The sequence below is a fragment of the Vanellus vanellus genome (assembly GCF_965231255.1).
Source record: "Vanellus vanellus genome assembly, chromosome: Z".
Taxonomy (NCBI): Eukaryota; Metazoa; Chordata; class Aves; order Charadriiformes; family Charadriidae; genus Vanellus; species Vanellus vanellus.
The window spans coordinates 78661440-78684509 of NC_138908.1; the positions used below are offsets into that span (position 1 = coordinate 78661440).

The window sequence follows — 23070 nt, forward strand, 5'->3', positions numbered from 1 at the left end:
TTTAAAAGGGTAGAAAGTAGATCCTTGGGAACTACCAACCTGTCAGACTCCCCTCTATGCCTGGGAAGATCATGAAACAGATCCTCCTAGAAGCTATGCTAAGGCACATGGAGGACAGGAAGGTGATTTGAGACAGCCAGCGTGGCTTCACCAAGGGCAAGTCCTGCCTGACCAACCTAGTGGACTTCTATGACGGAGTGACCACATCAGTGGACAAGAGAAGAGCTACAGTTGTCATCTATCTGGACTTCTGTAATGCCTTTGACACAGTCCCCACAATCTCCTTCTCTCTAAATTGGAGAGAGATGGATTTGATGAGTGGACTGTTTGGTGGATGAGGAACTGGTTGGATGGTGGCATCCAGAGGGTAGAGGTCAATGACTCAATGTCCAGATGGAGATCAGTGACAAATGGTGTCCCTCAGGGGTCCGTACTGGGACCAGTACTGTTTAATATCTTCATCAATGACATAGACAGTGGGATTGAGTGCACCCTCAGCAAGTTTGCAGACGACACCAAGCTGAGCGGTGCGGTTGACATGCCTGAAGGATGGAATGCCATCCAGAGGGATATGGACAAGCTCAAGAAGTGGGCCCGTGTGAATCATGAGGTTCAACAAGGCCAAATGTAAGGCCCTGCAGATGGGTCAGGGCAATCTCAAGCACAAATACAGACTCTGGGATTAAGGGATTGATAGCAACCCCGAGGAGAAGGACTTGGGGCTGCCGGTGGTTGAAAAGCTGGATGCAAGCCAGCAATGTGGACTTGCAGCCCAGAAAGCCAACGGTATCCTGGGCTACATCAAAAGAATGGCCAGCAGGTCAAAGGAAGTGATTCTGCCCCTCTACTTTGCTCTGGTGAGACCGCTCCTGCAGTACTGTGTCCAGCTCTGGAGTCCTCCGCACAGGAAAGGCATGGACTTGTTGGAGTGGGTCCAGAGGAAGGCCACAAAAATGATCAGAGGGATGGAGCACCTCTCCTATGAAGAAAGGCTGAGAGAGTTGGAGTTGTTCAGCCTGGAGGAGAGAAGGCTCCAGGGAAACCTTATTGTGCCTCTTCAATACATAAATCAGGCTTGTAAGAAAGATGGGGACAAACTTTTTAGCAGGGCCTGTTGCAACAGGACAAGGGGTAACAGTTTTAAACTGAAAGAGGTAAGATTCAGACTAGATATAAGGAAGAAATCTTTTACAATGAATGTGGTGAAATGGGAATAGGTTGCCCAGAAAGATGGTACATGCCCTATCTCTGGAAACATTCAGGTCAGGTTGGAGGGGGCTCTGAGCAACCAGATCTAGTGGAAGATGTCCCTGCTCATTGCAGGGGGTCTGGATTAGATGGTCTTTAAAGGTCCCTTTCCAAACCCAAACTATTCTATGATTCTATGGTTCTATAATTTCTTTCCCTTTCAGATTGGAATATCTTACCTAAAACCTCTGCATCACTTAGAATTCTTTGAAAAGTCACACAGCATTTCTACTTATTTCATTTTATTATCCCTCATATGCTAATAAAAAATGAGAGACAAACATGATAATGAACAAAAAAGAAAGCCATAAATCTCACTTAGAAATCAGGTACGAAGACACAATTATGGCTTCACACTGTTTTGCATTCCCATAAAAAGTAGAGGAAAATTGAAATCCTGTTTTGGAAATACAGTTCCTAGCAAAAAATAATTTTTGCATTTCTTATGGTTGTTACTTGCCAACTGAGACAACTAGATACACAGCCAGCATGACTTGCTAAGTTTCACCTGACTTGCACTACAGATGCATCCACCACCACTCTGAGCGTACTTCTTCCAGTATTATGAAACGTACCTGTAACTCCAGAGAGGTTACCTTTCTTCCCTTCTTCTTCTCCTCTTCTCTCTTTGCTATCTGTGCTTTTGGTTTTTCTTTCTCTTTTGACCTTTCCATTTTCTGAAGCTCCTCCACATAGGCATCATAGATCTTCCACTGAGAGACAGACAGAGGCAGTATTTATCAGGACCCAATTATACTCCACAAAACAGCCATCTACACCATCACGAAAATATAGTCCTCACAACAATAACACTGCCACTGAAATTAGCTGAGTACAGCTGGCTTGTTGCACAAAATGTGAAGGATTGAAGCCCAGAATTCTTAAAGCTTGATGGGGCATGTCTTATTTTTCAAGAATACATTATGGCATTCTTAACAATTTCCTTCCCCCAACACTCTTCTTGGTGCTTTAACTCCATATCTTTTTTGTAGGACTTTCTGTTCTGTCTGGCTAATTTACCAGTGTTTAAAAGGAAACATGCATTAAACATCTGCTTTATGACATTTCTCATGTGGTGTTGGAAAATTAAATTGTAGCTGCTTAACACAATTTAAATCTTGGACTCCAATTCCACAGCATATGATCAAATGGAAACTGAGAGGAGTTTTACATCTTCTGCTATGCCACATGCCAGGAATGTCTTACTACAGTAGAACCAAAAGTAATTTTTCTACTTAAGATTTATTCATTAGTATTGGAATGCTGGTACTGTATCTGAAGCAGGTACATTACTTTCATAACAAGACAAAAGGGAATCTAATTCTGACACATCAGCTTAGGAGAGGGAGTATGATTCAAACACAAAATACAGTGTAGAACACTGGAATAAAGAAAGGTAGCAGAAACCTTTAGCAAAAAATCTGCATTGCGTTGTAAATTTGCAGGCAGAAATTAGGTGGAAAGTTGTTCCAAACATCAGGGAAAGGGCAAAGAAGATGTGATGAGAAGAGTAGGAGAAGGATCAGAACAGAAAACATTGGAAGAGGAAATTATGAGCATAAGGAAGAACAAGAAATAAAAAGAGCCGAGGGAAAAAAAAACCTACATTAAAATATTATTTTATATCCACTTAGAATTTCAACAGAATAAAAAGAAAACAAGGGGAAAATTTTCCTCTTTGTTTTCAAACATTTCATGCAAAATTTTAGCAACAACCTGATTATCTTGAATAGCTCTATTTTCTCTAACTCTCAGGCCATCCCACTGTCAGAAAAAATGAAAGGAAAGTCCAGCTGGAGGGAGGGAAGATCTCAGGCCAATTACTCTGTGATGTCAGGTTCAGGAATAGTCTGGGTTACAGTTTTCAGCTTGACAGAGACACCTTTGCTCCCCTTCCTGTTGCTTTCCTACAACAGCATTTTGTAAGTTGCTGCCATTACATTATACTTTCCTGTGGATGTTTCTGTGGTACACTGGTAACAGTATTTTCAACACCAGTCTGGTACACTGGTTTAAAACAATATTTGCAACAGTGATAAACACAAATACATTTTGTAAATATCTGCGAGAATCAATCAGCAGAATTGTCTGGATTCTCTTTCCAATGAAAGCTACAGCATATTTCATGTGTAAAATGCCCTGCAAAAGATCTTTTTTATATTTTTAAGAGATGGAGAAGATACTGTATAACAACTGTGTAACAGTTCTTCATCGTGAATAAACAGGCACATTCCCACTACATAAAACAGAGCTAAGTCTATTGCAACAGGTTTAAAGTGGGCCTTCCACATTCCTTATACTGTAGTTTTCACTGGGTTCAGCTTCAGGCTTTAGAACCTGCTTTGGCATTGTCATGGTTTAGGCCAAATCAGCTACTGGGGACCTGGGGGACCCTAGATGGGACCGACAGATGCTCCCCTCTACCTCTCTTCAAAGAGAGAGGCAGAGGAGGAAAAAGAGACTTATGAGTTTAGAAGGAACTAAACTACTTTAATGAAATATTAATAATAAAATAAAAAGAAATAATGAAAAATATACAAAACTGTATCAAGCTCCCAAGATGACAATCACGTCACCAGCTGGCACTGGGGCAGCCCAGGCTGGACTCAGTGACGGACGGGAACTGGATTCCGGATTGGGATCACAGGCAGACGAACAGAGTCATCCTCAGACGTCGGCCATTGAAGGAAGAGCACTGACCCTTTGATCCCTCAGCTTTTATACTGAGCGTGAGGCAGATGGGATGGAATACCCTGTTGGTCAGTTTTGGGTCACCTGTCCTGTCCGCTCCTCCCTGCAGGTGGGACCCCACTATGCTTTTCCGCTTCTGACCCTCCAACGTGGCAAATAACAAAGTCGGTTGGCCTTGGGGGTTATAGCAATAAGTCTAAGCAAGAGCCTCTCTGCATACCATGCCTGGGCATCAGCTATAAACAATTGGTCTTATCGCTCTGAGAGAGTGAACACTGTCTGCACAATATGCAGTTAATTTCAGTAGTTAGAAGAGGCCTAGCAAAGCAAAGTTACTGAACAAAATTGGTTCTGTTTTACCTCAAACCAGGACAGGCATAGACCTAAACTTAGACAAACCAAAAAACACGATGTTGCATATATCGATTTCTTAACAACACTCCCCAAAACTTCATGAACCCTTGCAAATTCTCAGCTGTACAAAATCTTCAGAGGTCTCCACTCTCTAAACACAGTGCTCAAAGTGGAGCTAGCATGCAGACACATCCTAAGTGCTTTTTCGTTATTTTGTTCCTGCATTTTGAGACTCCATTGAACCTGCCTCTTGTGGGATGAGCTAATGGAGGTGTCCTGCAGCTGACCAGGTATCAAATGCTGGATCACAGCTCCTCCTAAATAACCAGCTCACCCACCACACAGTGATGGGAGATCTTTGGCAACAGGACAGTCCACAAATCAAAGATAACCAGGTCCCCAGAGAAGTCAGTGCCTGCAAGTTGCAGTTGCAGTTGTGTCCCTGTTCCTGCAGACCTCACCTGCAGCCCACCTCTTGCTGAGTCCAGAACCATTCTCACACTGTGGTTTGCCCATTTCCACTCATTTAAGGCTCTCTAAAGCAGACTGGCCAGGGTGGCTGGCAAATGGTAGGTCAATTAAAATCATCTAAACAGAGACACTTGACATGAGAAGTATAAACTATTCTGCTACTAAAGCAGAAAAGAGGGCCACGCTAGATTGCTCTCAGATTTAAACCTGAGATGAAAGCCACAGTATGGGAGTTCATTCCACTGCAAGGAATGCAAATGTAGGAATTTGGTTTTTCCTTTCTCATATCTCAGTTTCCTAAATGTACTCTAAAAAAAACTAAAAGTAAAAAGGATATACCTGGTTAGCAGTGGCTGAGAAATTTTTACAAGGTGTAGGCTCCGATTGACATGCTCTTTCCTGAATAAAGAAAAAGCATAAAGAAGTGTAATCTTTCCATTGAAACTCTTTGCAGTCACATAGTCCAGCTGTGGAAACAGCCTTCTCATAGCAGGTAGTTTGAACAATATTGACCTAAGATTAATTCAACATCCAAATGATTCCCACAGCAATGCACAAACATTACCAGTGATGATGCAACTACAAATAGATTTTCTTCTGGACCAAAAGAAGCTTCACAGGACCTTCTGATTTTTTTTCCAACATACTTAAAATATTTAATTTCAGTATTTCATTTTGAAGGAGTTGAAATGGTTTGTTTCACCTTTACCATTTGAAACATTCTTCTGCCAGTTGTAGGATTCGTTATAATAGCCTACCAAATCTGAAAAGTTTTGACCTCTATATTAAAAACCCACTTAGATACAGCAGTTAAAACAAAAGAATGATAACCTATAAACAATTCATTTGATGTTACTGAAATAATACTTTTATCACCCTTACACCAACATTCTGAAATAAATGAATATATTGCTGTAAAGCATTCATTTCATGGAACAGCATTTTCAAAAAACTGTTGCAGCAGGACATTTTTAAGAAGCTGCCTATAGCATTTCACTGATCTCTGAAATGAAGCAGTCTCAGAGGTGGTAACTGCACATTCTGTACAGAACACAACAGTACTTCACAGCTATTTAAGGTCTATATTCTGCTTTCAAAGGCAGAAGCACACAGAAGCATACAAACCTCTCCCAGTGAAATCAATAGGAAGAGATCTGGGGACAGAGAAATAACAAATTCTGTGGCCTCTGCAGGGATTTTTGAAAGATGCAGAATCTCAGCTCAGACTTTGCAGTAAGGACACCACTGTTGGATAAACTCTCCGTAGATCCTCCGTCTCTACTAGTGAACAGAGATGGTATTTCTTCTAGGAGGTAGTAGCTCCAGCAACACAGTAACTCTTACATCTCTCCAAGCCCATCAGATGTGAAGGCATCTCACTTTAGGTGTAATGGCTGCAAGAAGGCAGGCAGGCTCTCTGGGGAAGCTGTATATACGCTGATTCCAGGGCAGCAAGGAAAACAAGAGAATTTTCTCTCTGAAACCTGTATCTCTGGTTCAGAAAGCTCCTTTTTGAGCATTCAGCTGGAGGCCAACTTCACTGGTACTGCTCAGTCAGGAGGCCCTGTGAAGACACACTCACTGGGAATAGCTACAGGCTCAGCAAAATGCTTATGGGAGGAACATAAGGTCTTGGGTCTGTACTGACTGGAAAGTGCATGCACAGAGTGGGAGGGAGATGTATCGTGCAGCAGCAGTAAAGATTTGTCATACTTACATGGGTCTGTTACTGTAGTGCCTGTGCTTAACAGAAGGGTAAATACCTTTATCCTTTTAATATAGGGGCACTTATATTCCTGCTCCATGGGTAAGAATTGAACTACAAGGCCATAAAGGGACTCTGTGGCAAAAGGAAATCAAATTAATGGATTCCAAGCTCTCATCTACTACCCTAACCATTCCTCTATACTTTTTCAGATGAGAAAAAAGACATGAAAAATGTTATATCCAAGCAGAGGTTCAAAGATTTACAATAGCACCAAAACTTCTTGTAGGCTGTCCAAGAGTCCATGATGCAGGACTTTTTCTGTCACCATTTTCATCACCCAAATGTTTTACCATAGTAAAACACTGTTTTTTTTCTCCTAATAGACAACAGCATATGACACACCCACAGGTGATCCACATGCCCTCCCAAAGGAAAGATCCCCCAAGTCACTGAAGAAAATGGCAGTGTACCCGCATAGGGTTGTTGAGCGTCCTTGAAGCCCTCTCAATGAAGTTGAACTGGTTTGCAAGCTTCTGCTCCTTCACTCTTGGGGGAGGAGGCTCTTCTGTCTCTTCTGTCTCTGCTGCCTCAGCTGCATCTGCTGTTCCTGACCCCTCTGCCTCTTCCTCTCCTGCAGCCTGCAAGAAAACAGAGCAGTGACTCCAACCCTGAAAGAACCAGACATCTCTTTCCTTCTTCAGAGACACTTTTTCTTAGACTGCTGGACTTCTGCTGCCTAGTGAAGGAAACTGTAATTGAAGATTCAACATTTAAGATGGAAATTAGGAGACTTTCAGCAATCAGAGTAAGGAGATTCTGGAACAGTATCAAAACGGGAATACGGAAAACCAGGAACTGACATTACTTTAAAACAAAGCCTGACATCAATGAGATAATACAGCATGACTGCCTTTAATAAAATGGACACAGGGACCAGAAGACATTGTCAGAGTCCCACCAGCCGGTTTTCATTTCCTTGCTAGACAGTGAACTTCATCTGAAACCAGTCTGAACTTGATTCCAGGGCCTGACACTGTGTGGATAAGAACAAACTTCTCACAGCATACTCCTTTCCTGATCAGCCAACTGTCTTTAAATCAGGCCACTGCTTATTTCATGTAGTTATGCCTGTTGCTTTCACCCCTCCACATTTTGTTTTTCACCAGTTTCTTTCAGGAATGGACATGCTGTCCAGGAACATTCCAGATCCCAGCAAATTACACTGTATCTCGATATAATATCTGGATAAAGACAAACCTGGTGTGTCCTTCTTGGACAAGCCCATTTTATAATAAAGGAATTTCAAATCTCATATTAAAAATAAAATGGACAGCTCTCAGCTGACTATGGAGAATTACCTGAGTATCTCCTGCACTTTCTTCATCTTTCACCTCTTCCTCTTCAGATGTTACTGCAGAAGTCTCAACAGGAGCCTTTTCTGATGATAGAAAGGACAAGTGAATAAGCCCAGGATAACATGACATTTTATCCCATATTCCGCAGATCCTTCTATCTTCCGATGTGTCCTTTTCTAATGCTATCTCATTACACAACACAGTAATCAATCCCCAGTTTGGAGGGTGATTGTTTGCTCAAAGGCACAAAAGGAGACCGTGTTATTGCTAGAACGAAACTGCAGCAATTATAGCTGGAATGAAATAAAAAATCTGATTTTGACTCAAATCAAACTTCTGAAATCCACTTCTGATCTGAGTAGCTTTGTTTCTGGGTATTCCTTCAGCTCTGGACCTTTCTGCCCTTTAAAAATGGCTGCAACCATGTACAACCATGAAGAATGCTTTCAAGGCACATAGGAGTTACAACATGGTTTGTTCTTGTTTATACAGAAAAAAATGAATACACTGGCCTTGTTAGAGAATGATGGATATCTACATTCCAATCACAGCCTCGCGTGTGTAGTCATGCTAGCATCAAGCTGCTTGAAACTAGCTGGTTTGGAATCTATGAAAAGCACAGCCAACAACAACAATCCATGCTTTCACAGCATTAAAGATCCTATTCAGCACTTTGTCCTACTTCAAATCATCATGTATATTTTGTTAAGTGTAAAATAAGAGGCATTGACCCTCAGAAGCTGCAAGTAACAACTAATCTCAGGAGCTTATCCAATGTTATCATCGTGCCTGACAGTTACCACCTTGAAAGACACTCTTTGTGACACAACTTCCCCTCTCACAAACAGCAGAAATATGAGAAAAATCACTAGGCCGTACATCTTTCCCTGCTGAAAATTCAAACCTAGAACTCTTTACTAAGAACAGAGCTTTTCAGCCTCTGATTAAGGTGTCTTTTTGACTGAAAACCTGAGAATAGCAATAGTAGCTCAGATCAAAGTTCCAACTAGCTCAATATCTTGTATCTCACGTTGTCCAGAAGTAGATGTCCTAGTAGGAGTGTGAGAATTGGTCAAGTATATGATAGTTTGCTGAATGAGCACCCAGCCCCCAAACATTTCTGCATTAACACTTTAAATCATGGCTGAAACTTTCAAAGCAGGCTAAGGAGTTTAGACACCTATGTCCAACTAATAGCAGTGGAAGACATTTAAAAGACACTAAATAGCTCTGAAAATTTCAGTGTTAGTGTTCACACGGCTCAAAATGCATGCACCATTATCTACACTGTGGCAAACAACTGGCTGATTGTTTCTGGTTTTGTTTTCCGAGAAGGATGCAAGCCCGAATAGGAGCTATTCAATTCTGCGGTGATGAAGCATGATCATCCCTTCATGTTGAATAAGTGGTACAAGTACCTAGCTGCAAATGATTGTTGTTTTAGATAATAAACCTACCTGCTGCAGTGCTTAATCTGATACTCTGCCGTCTGCCTTCATCTGAATCTTTTAGTATCATGTTTCCATTCAAAGAGAAGTGAATAGCCATTTGATCCACATAGCTTATTGGCTTGTATGCTCGATCCTACAAAGAGGAAGAAAACAAAATCAGTGTGGAAAAAATATTTTAAATGAGAAATACCATGTAGCCTAAATTTCTAAAGATCAGAAGATCCATACTGATGAATATATGTTTGTTATTGGCATATTTACACTGAATTTCTTCCTGCAGGTATTTTTATCTCAGGACACTGAGAGCCATAAATTAAAAATACAATATAAAGAAGCAAGAACATGAAACCTCTAGTTCTCTACCACCACCAGAGCAAGTGAGTTTAAATATAGTTCTAGTGGACCTCTACTACACAACACTCCCTAAGAGACTCTTATGTCCTGTTGTCCTGAGACCCCTGAATGAGTTGTTGTACCTACACAAGAGCAGGACCATACGTAGAGAGCAGCTCTGATCTGGAGACAGTACAGGCTCTTAGCACCATGCACATGCTAGCGTGATTGGCACTTGCTTGTGGACCACTGTACACTGCAGGCACACACCTAGGCTCAAACTGTGTATTAGGATTTTGAGCTGCACCTAAAAGCAATCAGAAGCCACTGCAGACCACAGATGCTTCAATAGTTTCTTCTTAAAAATATGACTGCTTTCTGTACCAATCACAGCATAGCATCAAGCCCACTTCAGTCACTGTGGAGGATTTGAAGATATATACAGATGACATTACAGCAAGGGTCTCCTACAGGCCACTTGACCAGGAAGACTAAAAGGATGAGGGTCTCTATAGACAGATCAGAGCAGCCTCAAATTCACAAGCCCTGGTCCTCACAGGGGACTTCAACCACCCTGATACCTGTTGGAGGGACAACACAGCAGGGCATAAGCAATCCAGGGCATAAAAAATCCAAGGCTGCCCTTGACCTTCACATTCCCCATCAGCCCCTTCTTGTTGCTGAAAACAAGGTCCAGCATAGCATGTCTCTTCGTTGGTTCCTCTATCACTTGGAGAAGGAAGTCATAATCAACACATTCCAGGAATGCTCAAGGGCAGCCTTGGCTGCAGTGACCATGAAATGGTGGAGCTCAAGATCCTTAGGGCAGCAAGGTGGGTGCACAGTAAGCTCACTACCCTGGACTTAGGGGAGCACACTTTGGCCTCTTTAGGGATCTACTTGGCAGAGTACCATGGGATAAAGTCCTGGAGGGATGGAGAGCCCAAGAAAGCTGATTAATATTCAAGGATTATCTCCTCCAAGCTCAGGAGTGATGCATCCGAACAAAGAAGTCGTCAGACAAAAAACTGCAGAGTCCTGCATGGATGAACAAGGAGCTCCTGGACAAACTCAAACACAAAAAGGAAGCCTACAGAGGGTGAAAGCAAGGACAGGTAGCCTGGAAGGAATACAGAGAAATTGTCCCAGCAGACAGGGATCAGGTTAGGAAAGCTAAAGCCCTGATAGAATTAAATCTGGCCAGGGATGTCAAGGTCAACAAGAAAAGCTTCTATATATACATAAGTGATAAAAGAAAGACAACAGAAAATGTGGGCCCTCTCTGGAAGGAAACGGGAGACCTGGTCACTGAGGATATGGAGAAGGCTGAGGTACTCAACGACTTTTTTTACCTCTGTCTTCACTGGGAAGTGCTCTAGCCACACCACCGAAGTCACAGACAGCAAAGGCAGGGACTGGGAGGATGAAGAACTGCCCAGTGTGGGAGAAGATCAGGCTCATGACCATCTAAGGAACCCGAAGGTGCGCAAATCCATGGGACCTGATTAGATACACCCATGGGTCCTAAGGGAACTGGCAGATGAAGTTGCTAAGCCACTATCCATCATATTTGAGAGGTCATGGCAGTCCGGTGAAGTTCCCACTAACTGGAAAATGGGAAACATAACCCCCATTTTCAAAAAGGGAAAAAAGGAAGACATGGGGAACTACAGGTCAGTCAGTCTCACCTTTAAGCCCAACAAGAAAGCCCAACAAGATCATGGAGCAGATCCTCCTGGAAACTATGCTAAGGCACATGTAAAATATGGAGGTGATAGGTAACAGCCAACATGGGAAATTGAGCCTGACAAATTTGGTGGCCTTCTGCATCAGGGTTACAGCACTGGTGGGTAAGGGAAGAGCAACTGATGTCAACTACCTGGACTTGTACAAAGTATTTGACACTGTCCCACGCAACATCCTTGTCTCTACAATGGAGAGACATAAATTTGACAGATGGACCACTTGGTGAATAAGGAATTGGCTGGATGGTCACAGTCAGTGGCTGAGCTGCAGTCAATGGCTCGATGTCCAAGGGGTGACCAGTGATGAGCAGCGCTCCTTAGAGGTCGGTATTGGGACCGGCATTGTTTAACATCTTTGTAGGCGACATGGACAGTGGGATTGAATGCACCCTCAGCAAGTTTGCCAATGACACCAAGCTGCATGGTGTGGTCGACATGCTGGAGGGAAGGGACGCCATCCAGAGCAACATGGACAGGCATAAGAGGTGGGCCTGTGTGAATCTCATGAAGTTCAGCAAGGTCATGTGCAAGGTCTTGCACATGATTCAGGGCAATCCCAAGCATAAATACAGGCTGGGCAGAGAATGGATTGAGTGCAGCCCTGAGGAGAAGGACTTGGGGCTGTTGGTGGATAAGAAGCTCAACATGACCTGGCAATGTGTGCTTGGAGCCCAGAAAGCCAACTGCATCCTGGTGTCATCTGAAGAAGCATGGCCAGCAAGAGGATATTTTCCTGCTCTTGTGAGACCCCACAAGCTGGATCCAGCTCTTGGGGCCCCCAACATAAGGAAGACGTGAACCTGTTGGAGCCAGTCCAGAGGAGGGCCACAAAGATGATTAGAGGGCTGGAGCACCTCCCCTATGAAGACTGTGAGACTTGGGGTTGTTCAGCTTGGAGAAGAGAAGGGTCCAGGGAGACCTTCTAGCAGTTTTCCAGTACCTATAGGTCGCCTACAGAAAAGATGGGGGCAGCACTCTTTATCAGGGATTCTAGACATAGGACAAGGGGTAATAGCTTTAAACTGGAAGAGGGTAGATTTAGATCAGATATTAGGAAGAAATTCTTTACTGTCAGAGTGGTGAGACACTGGAATAGGTTGCCCAGACAAGTGGTGGATGCCCCACCCCTGGCAATGTTCAAGGCCAGGTTGGATGGGGCTCTGAGCAACCTGGTTTAGTGAGAGGTGTCCCTGTACATAGCAGGGGTTTGGAACTAAGTGATTGTTAAGGTTCCTTCCATTCTATGATTCTATATGGATCATTTGTCACCTATTTCTATCCCATAAATATGGAAAACATCAACTCTAAATAGAAGAGAATGTGACCTTATTTGCTTTCACAAGACTGATATCCTTTCACTGGCGATCTCATGTAATGGTTGTAGATGCTAGTTACAGTAGTACAGAGATGAGACAAGCTTGGGAATATTTCACCTGGTTTTCTGTTCCCTGCCTAAGGTTGGGTGTAATCCAATGCCAGAGCTGGAGGAGCTGTCCCTGTGTCCTTTCTTTCAGGGGTGTAACCCTTCCAAAGGAGGAGTGGGAAGCAAAGCCATTATTCCAGCCTCCCTTTGCAGCAGCCTGTGTTGCTAGCTGTACATGCCAGCACGAGGAGGCTGCTCCAGGGTAATGCAGTGTATGCTCTGCACACACAAAGATGAAGGTGTGACTCTGGGATGTTTCCTAGCAGTCTTTGATGCATGCTCCCCTGCACACTCCTACTCATCATGAACAGAGCTCTTGACAGTGATTTTACACAGCACATTTCTGAGCTCTCCTATAATTCAAACAACTGAATCTTGATGTAAGGATACTGAGGCATAACGGTCTTGCAGACTGAGTAAAGCACTGCCTTTTTTCCTCTAACCAGCACAGAATGGAAAAGTTACCGCCTGACATTAGCTGCACTAATTATGTTCACTGCCAGATCTTGTTGAGTAATTGTTATATCCTACTTCTGAATAAGTACGTCAATGCTTTTAGAGTTTTACCCTCCACAAAAACTCTTCAGGAACCATTAGCAGTAAATATGTAATAAGGTGAACCCACATTAAAAGACAATTTACCTGGTTATAAATCAAAGGAAAACACAAAACCAGTTAATTGCAAAAAATCTCATCCTGGTTTTACAGGTCATGCCACACTTACTTTAAAGCTGTATCTGACGATATTCTGGGGAGCATGGGGATTATTAGCTGTCAGGATGCGTGTAAATTCCTCTTTTAATTCCTTTGGAATGGAAACAAAATTATATTGTAAATAAAACCCCACCTTCAATACAACGTACAGCATACAAAAATCACCAGGTTTATTCTCAGTTCTATGATGTTCTGTTCGCTGCAGATACCTCGTGTGCAGCTGATGCCTCCACAAGAACAGTGCTTGGAGCCAAGCTAGCTCAGATTGGAATCCAGAACAGTCGTCCTGTTTCCTACCAACATATTTCAATGGGTTTTCTTGAATTCTTTACCTGTTGTGTTAATTCTTATCTAAGCTATGAGCTTGAAAAATGCTAGCTGTATTCTATCAGATAAGAAAGACAACCTGTGTCTTGAAGCATATACTGTCCAAAAATAGAGTAAACAATAAGTTCTGTAGCAGTGCTTGCAGGATTAACCACTGTGAATAAGAAATGGTACTGGTGTTAACTGTTTTCACTTCCTGAGCAGTAGGAAGTATGTATAGCTTCCCTTTGAGGCCTACTTGGAGGACAGGTAGCAACGCTAGAATTTTACCAGGCAGTGATAAAAGAGAGACAACTGCAGCTGGAAGGGTGACTGACTGCAATCCTACCGAACCAAGCTGGGAAGAAATGGCCATAAATTGTAGGACACCTCTCTGTCCTCAGGATTGGTTCTGGGGCCCTCCTTATCTGAGGGAAGCCCTGTCTCCATTCCCCTCTTGAATCAACTCCATGCAGTTACATTGTCTTAAGCCCAGAACTCTGTTCTAAAGCATATTCTCCCTGTTTTCCTGCTGAAAGCCATTTCAGTTTATGCTGCAGACACTGTACTGCAGCAAGTACTGAAGTTTTACTCTTGCAGAATTTCCTCAAAAAAAACCAGGTAAGAGGTAGGCTTTGGCTTATAGTGTTTTGTACACATCTCATTGCAACTACAGGCATTGTTTTACTCACAGCTTCAGTAAGCTCCAGTTGATCTGGGGGTTTGACTAGAGTCTTTGCTGCTGCACATTCATCGATGCCCTCTCCCGCTTCAGTGGAGATGTCTTCATCCTAGCACAAGAATGACAATCCCATTAGTGCATCAAGACTGTAACTGTTTTGCTCCCTGCCAAAGCAGCACTTCTGCAGGCATGGAGCAAGGAGGAGAAACTAGTATTCCCACACCCATCTGTGCTTTGAGCAGAGCAGATAACCCCAAATGGCAGGACCAAATATGAAGATTGTTGAATGGCTACACTTGCCAACAAGAGTTCAGTGGGTTGGAGGAGCTGCTGTCTGAAGATAATTCCTGGCCTGTAACAAAACTGGAGTAACTCCAAAACCAAAACTCAAGTAGCCCCACTTGAATTTCAGTTTAAAAGTTGGCAATTCTGGGGTTTTTGACCATATAGCACCCAAATGAGCCACACTTTAGGACTACTCAAGGGCACAAGTCAAGGACCTGCAACTACTTCTGAAGTGCTATCCTATAAGCTACACTCAGAAATTAGTTCAAGATACAAAGCTGCAGGGATGTGGCTCCTGGAGGAATGTTAACCATTTTCTTGCAAAGGCCAACAGGTCTGCATTCTCCTAACACAGAGAGCTGCTATCCTTGTCCTGGGCTTGGGTTGATGTCATGATATGATATCATTAACAGGAAAATGAATCACTGCAGGGATGAATTTCAATTAATTGTCATTACATATAAACTGCCAGAACACAAAGTTGCTAATTAAAGTCTTTAGCTGCTCGAGGCAAAATTTCTCCTTCAGATTGAAATGTGTAATGGGCTGATTCAAAATAAATCAATCATTCTTTTAAATACAGTTCTCTCAGGTCTCCTAAGCTTTGTAGCCATACAGAGCTGCTGATGAGTCCAGAGGGTAAGTGAAGGCTGCTTGCAGGTACAGAGACTGGACACAGTAAAGCTTTGCTATCTGCAGAACACCACAAAGGTAAAAAGCACAATGCTGTGTAAAAACATGCAGTGGCTGAAAGTAACAGAGAAATCTGTATATGCCAGGCACTCAGGGAAAGTCACAGGCTACAGCCTTTTTTTTTCCCCCAAGGGAGCTGAAATAAGGCAAGCTTTAAGGAAGGTCAGACGCTGTGATATACGCAAGAGACTGTGATGACAGAACAGTTGTTTGTGATTTAATGCTCCCCACATGAGCACCTGCTTGTAGGACATTTATCATACACAATTCAATGCGAGTTACTTTAGTGGCTGTTTTCTCTAGCAAATCAGTTAAAAAGTGTTGTGGGTTTAACATTTTTATTTATGTTTTCCATTTAAAAGTAAATAACTTTTTATTTTTAAAAGGTCAAAAGAGGAACATTTAACAAGGCTGTGATTTGTCCTAAGAAAGTGAAAAGCTGTTTATCACCATGCCTGTTTGAAGGCATGTACACTCTTCTTCTTCCATCCATGCCAATGGAGCTAAAGAAGAGGAAGGTAGATTAAATAAGGGTATTCTAAGCATTTATTTGCCTGACAGTAAAAACATAATCATGAGGCTTACAGTCAAAAACTTAACGCAATTTTCTCTGATTCTTATATTTCTATGTTAATTAAGTGAATATGAGCTATGTTTTGAATTTTCTAAACCAAGCAGGCAGTTTTCTCACAGCCTCTGTCAGCTTATATTTTGCAATTTACATCCCAAATATTTTGTTTTAATCTTTTCATATTGCATTTTGCCTAAATTGTGCATTTGTTTTATCTGCCATTTTTATTTTAACTTGGTAGTGTAATTCCCTTCTCAGTGGAAATCTAGAGCAACCCCTTACTGCTAAATCAATTGGAATGTCACCAGTTCCATAAAACAAACCATTGCTCAGACTGAATCTTGTTTGCATCTCATAGATAAAGAAGGAAAAAACAATTTTTAAGACTCATGGATTTGTGGATCTTACCCGTTTTTTAGATACAGCCTTAGCAGGCCTTGCTGGTACTGCCTTTCCTCCTGAAGGTCTACTTTGGCCCTGAAGAGAGAACATATAGAATGTAAACTTTCAAAGCACCTTGTTTCCTAATTTAACAAAATAGAATAAAAGTTTAATATGCTTATTAATGTTTGCTCCATTGATATGTTTCAAAAGCCAAATATACTAGTCTATAAATCATTTGAATGTCTGTAAATACTTTGAATGAAAGGCAGTCACTTTCGTAATACAAAACAGCAGTTTATCAGCATGAAGAAATGCTGGGCTCTATCCCTGTCACTGCCTATCTGTGATACACCTAAATTTCATGCATATGGCGTTCTAGTGCCTTACTCGAACACACAGAAAGGCTGCTTTTGCCCCAAATGCTTGCTTGTCACAGTGAGCCTAAGGACAGCAGATTCACACCTACAAAGCCATGAGTGCTGAAAAACCATGGAAAACACTGATGAGCAACTGGGAAATTAACCACTGCCAACCTCCCTGAGCACATCACAGCACAGAATTTTTTTTGTAACAGGCTTTAAGGAAAACAGTAAAATAGTTGTTTACAGGGAGCCTTACAGATTATGATTACACAGAGGTTAAGGAATAACAGAAGGGCACCAGTGACAAAGCGTTATGAAAACTTTACAAACAGTGGGAGAAGAAATGAAGAGGTTCCTTTTGAGAAGACGCTGAGGGACAGACAGGACCAAAACCCTGAAGGCAGCGGGAAAGACAGCTGATAAATCAAACAATGGAGACAACATTAGAAACCTTGGCAAGAATAGTATCAGGATCTATCCCAGATAACATTGGTTGGGAGGGATGGGAAAAGCAGTTACTTGGAAAAAGTGTTTGACTTTGTGACAGGGAAGAAGGGGATACTAGAGAAGGGGAAAGGAAAGTGAAGGGGTGGGGGAGCAAGCTCCCATGGGTTTATTGATTTTCTTTAGAATAACATTAGCGTGCCTTTCAGCCCAAATTAAAGGTTCACCTAGCCAAGTATCTCTCTCCAACAGTAATCAAAAGGAGATATCTATCGAGGTTTCTCCAGGATGCCCTATCAGCTTGCTACGGGGACTTGAACCAGAAATGCTATCCTTTTTATTTCATATCAGTGAACTTTTTTCTCCACAACTTTATCGAGTCTTTTTGGAATCCATGCACATTTTTAGCATGTACAACTTCCACAGCAAGGACTCCCATGGTACAAGTACATGCTAATGCAAAGAACCGCTGCTTGCTTTTTAAGTCTGCCACTTGCTGTTTTCATCTGCTTTTCCCAGTTCTTCTACTGGAAAGCTCAGCTTTATCACATTATCTGTTGTTCATCCCCTTTTCCACACCTTTAATGAACACCTTAAGGAGCACGAATCTACAGAGATTCACAGACTCCTCTCATGATTCCCCTTCATTATGAAAATGAAATATTCACTTCTACCATCTGTTTTCTAGGTATTAAACAATTAAACAGCCATAATGACTTTGACCCAGTATCCCCAAGCCTTGTTACTAAAGCTCCATTACTTGTTAAGACATGACAATGAGAATACAGAATAGAAACACTTTCAGAGAACAAGCTGTAGCAGAGATGTGAGGCTGCAATTTTCAGTGTTGCTTCTTTTTGTACAAGCTAAGCTGCATAAAACTGCTGTTACTAACAAGGCTTCAAGGATTATTTTTATTCCAGAAGAAACATATTACAAGTGATGAAAAATGAGCAGACCAATATATTTCTGTGCTTAGAAAATACGTCTCACTTTGAAATAGAAATTGTTGTCACTCAGAGTTATGACATTTCCTTTATAATCCCACAGTAGGCAGGTAGCAGAGCAGACCAGATTGCCTAGGAGCCCCGGCGCCACAACCACTACTGAGATCACTGGATTACACAGCTGGCATGTCTCCCCCATGTGATTGCTTGGCAATGGGCAACAGAGCATCCTATCCCACAAGGACCATGCTACCTGTGAATCAGATGTGATTTAAGCAACAAAATTTAAAACTGATTTTCAGAGCAGATTTTATTCAGATCCAAATCAAAATCAAACTCTTAATTTTAAACATGAAACAGAGCCTACTTACTATTGTTCTTTGTAAATGAGTTTATAAAAGCATTTATCCAGCAGCAAAGGCATTGACAAGGCAATCTGAGGGTAATTGGTTTTGGCAGTTGCACAGATTTCAATTACATAATCCAAAAAGCCACCTGTGAATAAATACCTGCAACTGTATTAAAATCCAAAAGTGACACTGAAGAACAGCTAGCGTTAGAATGCACTGGAGGGAAGCAGCACAAACCCTGCCCTGCTCCCCACACCATAAAAGGTTTGTAGGGTAGAGCATGAGCAATTTTTCTAATCAACCAGGGCCTATGGCTGATTTGCTTTATTTCTTTTGTCTTTGTATGGTACTATCATGGTTTTACAACTGTAACTTAATGATATAGTACAGGTCTGGTATGACAGAGAATCCCTGAGGAGACCCAGGATGTGACATAGCGGACTACAGGCAGGTGATGACAACAGATGGGGTGCAGGCTTGACATCGGAAACCCCGCAGCTGTAAGCATCTCACCACTGGTTGGTTAGAGAAATGCAGATCTGCAGAAAGGGAAACTAGACAAAGCTGGGTTTAGGGGTAACAAAGAAAACAAAATAATAGTATCTAGCACACTTAAAAACATCGTATACAGTAACATCAAATGTAACATGGAACACTAGACTAATGAAAAAGAAAAACATGTGAAAGTGTGTTAGGTGACATATAAAAGAAATTCCAAGTGGGTCCTAGAGTGAAGAAGAAACCATCAACATGGACATCTTATCCTTCCCAATGAAGGACCCCAGATGCCGACAACTTGCCATAACATCCCCGCCAACACCACCACCAACAGCAAAAGGAAGTCATCAGCCTTGGGATCCAGAAGACCAGAAGAAGGGTGAGCACAATAACAGAAAAGGGGTAGAAACTGTGAGGCTTGCAGGCAACAATTTTAACTGCAATATTATTAGTAGTAATTTTTTTTTTTTTTTTGCATGGAAGTACTTCTTATTTTCTGTAAAAATTACATCTGGACTGACGATAATGTTTAGACTAAGCTTTCAGTCACACTAACATTAAATTCTTAGTTTTATACATATATAAGGTATGTCCAATCTTTGCCCATAAACAAGATTTTGTGTGTAATGAAGTTTACAGACTATTTAAAAAAAAAAGAACCAGGATCTGAAAGTCTTAATTTTTATTCCATGCATGTTTTTACCGTTTATCAAAGGGTAGCTGAGAGTACCATATCCAGTTGCATATGACTGGGACAGGTGTTCACAGGAGTGGTCTCATTGCATCAGCTGGTGGGATTTACCACCCTTCTCCATTTGCCTCACTCCCACTTTACTGTCAGATCCCACTGCCTGACTGAGGCAGGTTGCTTCAGGGCTCCCTGGGAACTAAGCAAAGTAGCTCCCCACAGCAGGGAGCAAGAACATGACTGGTAAGACAGTTATAAAATTGCACTTACTATCTCTGGCATTTTGAACTAAAAAAACTTCAGCCAATCCCTTCAAACTTGAACAACTATGCCTTAGGGCTACTTGGCTATCACACAGATCCTTGGCCAAGTGCTGCACAGTACAGACACAGCCCACTCTAAAAGCATGTTAAACCTGAAGAGGGAAGATGGGAGACAGCACACACTGACCAGTGTAGGCCCTGGGCTTTCTTCCACATGTGCTCCACAAAGACAGGACAGCCATACCTGGAGCACATGAGCTCAGGTTTCTCTGGCAGGTGGTAGTAGGGTCTAGGAAGGTGTTGATCCTTAGCTTATTCCAGGGTCCTTCCGCAAAACTCTCGTCTCCTGCCTGGACAAACCATCCCTCACAGCACAGAGACCTACTTCAACAACAATAAATGTTGAGTATCTTGGTTGTTGGATATCCTGGACTCTGGCCAGTGAAGGTAAAGACTGCAACTGTGCTTGACTCAATACTCTACAGAATTCAGTATAAAAAGCAGAAGGCAGCCTTTGGCATGCAAGCATTATTCCTGCAGGGACGCACTACTGCAGCCTAAGCTGTGGAAGGTTCATCCCGAAGTACCTAAAACTGTTGGAATCCAGTTGGAAGGTGACATAAACATGAAGAAATGAGATCCTAGTATTTTTGCAATTTTAGCACTAGGCAACACTTATCAAAACTAATAGATGTGTTTAAAACTATTACAAGAAGCAAGGTGGGGAGCAACTACGGGTCAGTCAAGAATACAAAATCTTCTACATCACCTCCTAATCAGATAATATAAAGTCTACTGCTGCGCCACTTGCTGAAAAAGGCAGTCCTGACATTCCTTTTTATTGGTGTATCTGTGCTTTGTCCTCATGCTATTTCTTTTGCAAGTTCCTGCTCCCTGTAAATCTTTCCAAAGCCAGCATGCTGTCCTTCTTCATACCTTTCCTTGAAACTCCTCTCTGCCACATTAGCAGTAAAGAGTCTTCAACAGAATCATAGAATCATATAATGGTTTAGGTTGGAAGGGACCTTGAAGATCATCGAGTTCCAACCCCCCTGCCATAGGCAGGGACACCTCCCACTACACCAGGTTGCCCAAGGCCACGTCCAGCCTGGCCTTGAACACCTCCAGGGATGGGACCTCAACAACCTCTCTGGGCACCCTGTTCCAGTGCCTCACCACCCTCAAAGTGAAAAATTTCTTCCTAATGTTTAATCTAAACCTGCCCTCTTCCAATTTAAAGCCATTCCCCCTTGTCCTGTCACTACATGCCCTAGTAAAAAGTCCTTCCCCAGCTCTGCTGTAGGCCCCCTTTAGGTACTGGAAGGCCGCAATAAGATCTCCCTGAATAGCACCAAGGTAGCTGGCGTCCTGCCACTACAGCTCAGAATGATGGCCATTTCTTCCTCATTTTTCTTCTTACTGTATCAATGTGTAATCCTCAAACTATTATTTAAGATGTAATCCTTTTGCTCTGACACCTATTTCTTTGTTCCACATCTCACAGTGTTTGAACAACAGGAAAGAGGTCACAAATTCATCCACAATACAAATAAAAAATAAACTATAACTGTGAATCAATATGATGATTGTTTATTCACTAGCAAGATGCTCACAACGACTGGCCTTCATACACATCTCTAAAATTCAAGCACATTTTTGCTGTTACACAATTAGCTACAGAAAAAAAAGTTATGAGTTAACAGACTATTATTAGCATCTCAAAGAGAAGCATTCAGAAGTTAGAAAATGCGAGAACTGAGGTTGCTGGGGCAACCTTCAATTCATCCCATTGGGCACAGGCATTATGATACACAGCTTAATTCCATAATGACATACTTTGTTTATTGTAGGTTCCCTGCCTCACTTAAGCTCTCTCAGGCTTACAAGCACAGACAACAGACAACAAGTTGCTACTAGTATTTTAGTGTCCTGGTTTGAGGTAAAACAGAACCGATTTTGTTTTCAGTAATTTATATTGTTCAGCAGCCAGTGTCTTTCTTTTTTTTTTTTTAATGTATAGCCTAAGTCAGACATCTAGCAAAGAACATCTGAATCCAAAGTTACATTTTAGTAAATTTTATGTAAACTGAAGATGGTCTTGCTACAGAATCAACAGTCTTCCTAAATCTTCCTAATAAATGGTGCTACTATGAATAATAATAACAACAACAACAACAAAGAAGAAAATGAGTCTGAATAATTATGAGGAATTTATATTAGGAAAAAAGAGACATTGTTGCTAGGGAACTAAGGAATGGGCAGGAGGCATTAAAGAGTCATAAGGAGTTTCTCATCTCCAGGTCACCATCATAACTCTGACCGCCCTTGGAGGTGCTCCACTGCTACAGCGAAAATAGCAGAGTGAGAATTTATGCATGCTAAACATGTTTTACTGTGATGACCATCTTAGATTAAATAAATGAACAGATTATTGTCGTTTCCACAGTGAAAAGACATTAGAAGCCCATAACAGTCATAGTACTTAAATTAAGGATATAGAAAACTCAAGTGACTTCTTTTCCGGACTTTTTTTCCTGGATGTGTTTATGATAGCAACACCTAGAAATTCCTGCACAGGCCAGACATTGACTATAGTACAAAACAAATTCACTACAGCCAAGATACAGTAATCCAACACGATAATACATATGAAGAGAAGAAACAGCTGAAAAGTGGTGCTTTAAATGCCGTTTAATTTTTCTTTCCCTTGCCACAGCTCCCCCTAATGCAGACAAGCCATCAAGAGATGCAAATAGCTGCAAAATCAAGTTCTTCAGCAGGAAGTTTTCCTGTTGCTGACCTATCCAACAAGCATTTCTAATTGCATTTTTGGGTAGGATGTTTGGGTTGTCTCCAAATGAAATTCCTCTAAATTTTTTTTTTTTTTTTTAGTTATAAAATGGGAAAATTAAAATAAGAAACTAATGGCTTCTTTCCAAAGGACATTGCTGCAAATGAAAAAGGCACTACCGGGCTGGCATTTAGGAAGAGCTATCTATTTCTGCATCCCAGAAACATGTAATGGGAGGGCAAGCACCACAGAGATGCAATGTCTAGTGGAAGTTTTGCCCTGAGGACCCTAGTAACATGTTTCCAGCTTGTCC

The 23070-nt window shown here is 41.8% G+C and overlaps 1 protein-coding gene across 1 annotated transcript in view; it reads right to left on the minus strand.

The window, feature by feature from the left end:
- DNAI1 (dynein axonemal intermediate chain 1) overlaps positions 1-23070 on the minus strand; it is a gene marked incomplete at both ends in the record, with an annotated part of 159602 nt that overhangs the window by 130822 nt on the left and 5710 nt on the right. The window contains 8 exons of the mRNA XM_082497836.1: positions 1824-1961; positions 5104-5163; positions 6943-7110; positions 7831-7910; positions 9285-9411; positions 13504-13584; positions 14492-14590; positions 16439-16507. Of these exons, the coding sequence (XP_082353962.1) occupies positions 1824-1961; positions 5104-5163; positions 6943-7110; positions 7831-7910; positions 9285-9411; positions 13504-13584; positions 14492-14590; positions 16439-16507 (822 nt within the window). The remainder of the gene's footprint in view (positions 1-1823; positions 1962-5103; positions 5164-6942; positions 7111-7830; positions 7911-9284; positions 9412-13503; positions 13585-14491; positions 14591-16438; positions 16508-23070) is intronic.